The sequence below is a fragment of the Apium graveolens genome, chromosome 4 (genome assembly GCF_009905375.1).
Source record: "Apium graveolens cultivar Ventura chromosome 4, ASM990537v1, whole genome shotgun sequence".
Taxonomy (NCBI): Eukaryota; Viridiplantae; Streptophyta; class Magnoliopsida; order Apiales; family Apiaceae; genus Apium; species Apium graveolens.
This window is the reverse complement of record NC_133650.1, coordinates 247,131,580-247,137,878: the sequence shown is the minus strand read 5'-3', so window position 1 is coordinate 247,137,878 and position 6,299 is coordinate 247,131,580. Positions and strand designations below refer to the sequence as shown.

Below are 6,299 nucleotides of genomic sequence, written 5' to 3'. Positions count from 1 at the left end.
TTTGAATGTTTAAAAAATAAAAAGAAAAAGAAAAGAAAAAATATAAGACGCATTAGCGTTTTTAGTTAAAATAGATAATGGAACCCAGTATTTCATTTTGGAGTTACATTCGGGGTTAATTTTTTCTAAAATGATATTAAGAGGGTTATTCTCTCTAGATAATAATATTTGGGGTTTTTTCGGGAAAAAAGTATGTAAAGAGCAAGTTGGAGCGGAGAGAATATTTTATAGGCTTAATGACCTTTTGGCCCTTAAAGTATGTGCCAATATACCTACCAGCCCCAAAAGTATGGAGTCGTACCCTTTGACCCCTAGAATATTAAATACCGTTCCCTTTAGCCCTTTTTGTGATTAAAACGACATATCAGACTAAATCGGAGGGTAAAACAGTCTTTATTGTCGAAAATGGTTAAAAGGAACGATACCTAGTACTATAAGGGTTAAAAGGTATGGAAAATCGGCTTTTACTAAAATTATTCCCTACGAATCAGTTGTTGATCCATGATTTGTCTGTTTGATTGAGTTGAATGGATTGGCTCTTTTGGTTTATTGTGATGGCCACTTGACTCCCAAAACTAACATATATTACACTTCTCGGTAGTTGTGCATCGAGCCAAGTTAAGCAGCTCCTGTCTTCTTTCCAAAGACTATTTGTGGAATGAGCATGTGGAGACTTTATGGATGCTGCAAGTTTTGTGTTGTAGAGTGAATGTAGAGGACCAACAGCATAGAGGTTACCCAAGAACGGGAGGCCGATTGGCCCAGGTGGAAGCTTTGTTCTAGCATATAAACCAAGAAGATATTGTACAAAGATTAATAAAAATAATAAGAATGTTAATAAGACATAAGGTTCCATTTCCGTTGAGTGCCCATTGCCCAAACACCTCAATCTCTACTTCTTATACCACTGTTACAGTACTAGCTTGTGGTTAACTAACCATAATGTGACGTGCATATTCTTGTAACCTATAGTATGTCTCGCAGGCTTGTAATATTAACTATCCACAACTTAAAACTTGGGACAAAATCGACTGACAGAATCAATCAGAACTTGAAATGTAACGGACCATCTTCAATCAAATACTAAAGTTTCGAATAACAATGGTCACATAAATTTACATGTTTATGTAGAGTTGGTTGGCAAAAGCAAATCATACATGTCAGCCTTGAAGTGGTAATTACCAGTTCGACAAAACTCTGCACCATAGTTCTTTCTGATGATAGATAATTTATGCGAGCATATCAGCTTGTACAAAGCTTATCTAAACCTCTATACAATGATCGAACATGACGGACTAAAGAGTGTACCCTTCGTATACAAGATCAATCTGGACAGCCTGTGAGGCTTCTCCTCAATCCTGGACAACTGTTCACTGCTAGTTTGTTCTTCCTCCGTTTTAAGTGAAAATGGTGTGTAGTAATCTGTCATTTGCTATCTGACAAAAGCAAAGTATCTTTGTTATTTCATATCTAGTTTTTCAGGAGCGACAACAGTGAAGTTACTATACTGAGATTGATAGCTTTTGTTAACTGAAGATATAATAATAAAATAGCAGTTTGCAATTAGAAAACCATCTGACGTAGGACTTAAAGGAGGAGATTCCCATGAAAAGATCCAGTACAACCTTTTCAACCTTGTATCCGTCGCTTGTTATGTTAGAAATACACCTGTTTAATTTCTTGCAGGTCATGACATTTTGTTAAAGTTTTATGCTTACTTAAAGTAACTCAGAGTGTCTCAAATTATGCAAATTTGTCCTACTTCTACAGATGCTCATTGAGCAATGCAGTATACGGGTAAGATAGGCTGTTGTAAGAGGGCTGATGAATTTGGCAGCTGAGCATGAAGTAAACATTTGATGTTTGCAGTTTTGGTTTGTGAGCAGATACGGACATCTATATTTTGTTATCGGAATCACTTATGTTTAATATTTTTCTCCAGGTGGAAGGTAAAACTACAGACCTATTCGGTTAATAGATCATTTGGACAAAAAATGACAGAGACGTTTGACACTAATGCATCAAATATCTATCATTAAAATTAATTTTAAGGTTTGACACTCAGCTGTTTTCACTTCATGAATCTTCTCTATCAAAGCTGGTATATCTACCATACCGTTCCTTTTAGCCCCAATAGTATCAAGTATTGTTTCTTTTAGTCTTTTTTTACAATAAAGACTGTTCTACCCTCCGATTTAGTCTGATATGTCGTTTTAATCACGAAAAGGGCTAAAGAAAATAATATTTAGGGCCTGTTTGGCCAGGGCTTATAAGTTACTTATTGACTTATAAGCCCGTAAGTACTTATCGAGCACTGTTTGTGTACCTAACTTATAAGTCGGATTTTCAACTTATAAGCTGATAAGTTGAATATTAGTAATGACGTACTTTTTCTCAACTTATTTTGATTTTTTGCGTTTTTATTAACTTTAATTTTAAAAAAATATATTTTTAAATGTTAATCTAATATAAAATTCATGAAATAATATGATTATATTTAAAAATTATTTATTTTGATTTATTAAACTAAAATTATAAGTGAAATTATCCAAACACTTATATAACTTATAAGTATTTATTTAATTATCACTTATAAGTTATTTATTTATTTTAACTTATAAGTTATTTATTTTAAGATTTCTCAAACGCAATCTAGGGATTAAAGGATACAACACATTGCTTTTAGGGGTGATGGGTATAATCACTCATGCTTTAAGTGCCAAAAGTCATCGAGCCTATTTTACAACGCGAAGGGAAATCTGTGTAAATTTTCTACTCTCTCCTCACTTGTCTACCGACATACTCCGGCAACGGCGAGATCCACCACCGTCAGCCGTTTAAAAGCAATTGTATCTCTTCATGTAAGTATATATTTCCATTTATTCTCAATACTTTCTATCCTATTTTCTTCCGTTTAACTAAATTAATAATTTTAGGTTGTAACAATGAGCTTATTCGAGATCTTATGAGCTGCTGTATTTTTATATATTTGATACAAATTTATGTCGAATGTATCACTCACTTTTCTTGATTTTAATTGAGTTGATTTCAAATTTATGTTTATTCACGTGACCTAAATATATCATTTGAGTTGATTAAATGTGATTAATTGGTTTCTGTTTTTGACTCAACTCTGATTGCTCAAGTACATTTTGTATGGTGAAGTCGCTACGTATTGACAAAGAATAGTGATTGGAAATGTGTAGCACCGATGAATCGATGTTTGGAAAAGGAGTTAAGAGTATATATAATGGTTAGTTAAGGTTGGTACTAGCATAATTGATGCATAGTGTCGATTTGATATTATTTTATCAATCTAATTGTGAAGTAGACAATGCGTTGTTTACTTTGATCAAGTGATATTTTCTGTTAGTTTATGAAATTCTGCGGTCCCGAGGCAATTTATTATAGAGGTTTAGCCGTAATTGGAAATGCATAAGATTAGTACATAAATTGCAGCTGCCATGATGAAAGATTGGGAGTCCCAAATACTTGTAGTATTAGCTACATGTGTGTATTCCCTCTAGCAAAGTGATTCTCAAAGTGAGAAGTGATGAAAGTGAAACAAATCCGAAGTTGTTAGTTACAATAACACCTTGCTTATTTATTACACTCCTATAGATCCCTGGATACATACTGTCTTTCTCTTGTTAGAGTATGTCAATAATTGTTAATGGTTTCCATCAGCATCAAGTTCTTTAAAACCGTGGCCTGTAATCCGCTAAGTTGAAGTTTCCTTGTTTATGGCCTTATGTATTGCGAATGCTTTATACTTTGATAAGAAACTTTTAGCTTAATTACTTGTGGCTTCTGAATTCTTATGCAGAAGGACACTTTTTTCCCCTTGTGTTGTGGTAAATGATAGTGGTCCTGTAACAAATAGTTGATGTTTGAATATTTACATTCCCAGATTTAGATGTCCGATGATGAGGAAAACCCCACTGGTGATGCCCAAAAAGCTTCAGCTGCTACTTCATCTTCCCCTATCATTGAATTTCAAGCAACATGGTATAGTAGCTTTCTACAACATCTATCAGTTTATGGAATAGCTGCTGGATACTGTTTGTCAGCATCATTGCTCTCGATCATCAATAAATGGGCTGTAATGAAATTTCCTTACCCTGGAGCGTTGACTGCGTTGCAGTACTTCACAAGTGCAGCTGGTGTCCTCATTTTAGGTTCACTCAAGATTTTAGAGCACGATAAACTTGATCTAATGACAATGTGGCGATTCCTACCAGCAGCATTTATATTCTATTTGTCTCTCTTCACAAACAGTGAGCTTCTTCTCCATGCCAATGTCGACACCTTCATTGTCTTCCGTTCAGCGGTTCCAATATTTGTTGCAATAGGCGAGTCCCTCTACTTGCACCAGCCATGGCCATCAATGAAGACATGGTTTTCACTGGCCACAATCTTCGGTGGTAGTGTTCTATATGTCATGACTGATTACCAATTCACTCTCATGGCTTATAGTTGGGCACTGGCGTACCTGATAAGCATGTCCATAGATTTTGTCTATATTAAGCACGTGGTTATGACAATTGGTTTAAACACATGGGGTCTTGTGCTGTACAACAACCTTGAGGCTTTGCTATTGTTTCCACTAGAGCTGCTTGTAATGGGAGAATTAAAGAAGATAAAGCATGAAATATCTGATGAGTCAGATTGGCATTCCTCTCAAGTGCTTTTGCCTGTAGGTTTGTCATGTTTGTTTGGTCTAGCTATCTCCTTCTTTGGTTTTTCTTGTCGGAAGGCAATTTCTGCAACAGGATTTACCGTGTTAGGAATAGTGAACAAGCTTTTGACAGTAATTATAAATCTTGTTATCTGGGATAAACATTCGACATTTGTGGGAACAGTAGGGCTTCTAATTTGCATGTTGGGCGGAGTTATGTATCAGCAATTCAGTAGCACTAAGCCTAAGGCTGCAAAAGATGTTGAGGTACAAGAGAGGGAGGAGGAACAACAGAAGCTCCTTGAAATGCAAAGCCACACAGAGAGCAGAGACAATGAGAAGCAAGTTACAGATTTGGGCGAGGAAAAATAAAAACATGATTTCGGGATGAATAGCGTTCATTTGTTGCTAATTTTTATCGATTATTCCAATACTGAGTTCTGAAAGTCTCATCATAAGCATATGTTTCAAACAGCCAAAATGCAAATTGAATGAAAGCCATATTGTTTCAAAGAGGAAACATGGGCTTAAAATTCAGCCAAGAGGTGATAGAATAGCTCAACTCTTTGTTGAGAAGCAGCACAGTTCGTTCATATACTTTTCCATTTTTTGGTACAGGCTTTTCTCATTTAATATTTACAATATACAAGTCAGATACATTAGTGTTTTAAAAATACTATGAAGTCATTTTTTCATTTGTCAAAGAGTGTCCGCAGGTTCAAGTGGATATGTATGAACTATGGTGAATGGAGATGTAGAATAGTGTAGCTTCACATCAATCTAGCATTTCTGCATTCCATAAAAAAATTTAAATATATACGTGGAAATAATGTTTACCCTGCTCCCGAAATTTGACCGAATTAGAGCATGTCCAACCACATTCATCTGCTAGGTATATTTGTCAACGTGACATCTATTTTAACTATTATCTTAAGTTTAAGCACTTCAACTGTAGCCAACTATTTGGCAAAATTATAGATATTCTGTTTTGGTCTTCTATATTTGTTAATCCTCTTCCCCGTCCTCTATATTATTCCACGTCATTTCTCTTATTTTTTTAATTTGCTCAAACCCTATATGTGTATCTATAACTCTTTTTCCATCAACCATATCTTTATATATTATTATTTTTATGCAATGTCAATAGTGTGTAAAAATAGGTTTATACAACCAATGATAAGTAGGTGTGTACATGTATATATTATATAATATTATAATATAAAAATTATTTATACATATTCATCATTATTTTATTATATGTATAGATGCACTATTTATATTTGTATTTAAAACATAATAAATATTATGTAATGTTAAGTATAAAAATGTTTTATTGTTAAATAAATTTATAAAAATTCTAATATAAAAGATATATTTTTTAAGTATGTTATTATATTTTCAATCAATCTTAATAATTATCTATTTTTATTTTATAAATTTTACTTTAAAATATTGACATAAATATAAAAATGTTCTACTATTAGCATTAAATATATTTATTAAATATTATAATTTTATTTTAACTAATATATATTTGAATTTAATAAAAAAAATTGAATATAACTAATGATTATAGTTAATACCACTGAAGTAAAAGTGCTTACAAGTTCAATAAAATTTT

General features: G+C 33.3%; 1 protein-coding gene across 2 annotated transcripts; it reads left to right on the top strand.

The window, feature by feature from the left end:
- Positions 1-2,703: 2,703 nt before the first annotated feature.
- Positions 2,704-5,373, top strand: LOC141720786 (GDP-mannose transporter GONST3-like). Of its 2 annotated transcripts, none has more exons than XM_074523402.1 (2): positions 2,704-2,861; positions 3,911-5,373. In XM_074523402.1, the coding sequence occupies exon 2, from the start codon at positions 3,917-3,919 to the stop codon at positions 5,048-5,050; it is 1,134 nt and encodes a 377-aa protein (XP_074379503.1). In that variant the 5' UTR covers positions 2,704-2,861; positions 3,911-3,916; the 3' UTR covers positions 5,051-5,373. The 2 variants fall into 2 exon arrangements, with proteins under 2 accessions (XP_074379503.1, XP_074379504.1); XM_074523403.1 differs by having other exon boundaries at positions 2,705-2,861; positions 3,827-5,373.
- Positions 5,374-6,299: the final 926 nt, after the last annotated feature.

Excerpts from the sequence above, each read along its gene's own strand:
- LOC141720786 (XM_074523402.1), top strand. The coding sequence starts at position 3,917 with ATGTCCGATGATGAGGAAAACCCCACTGGTGATGCCCAAAAAGCTTCA.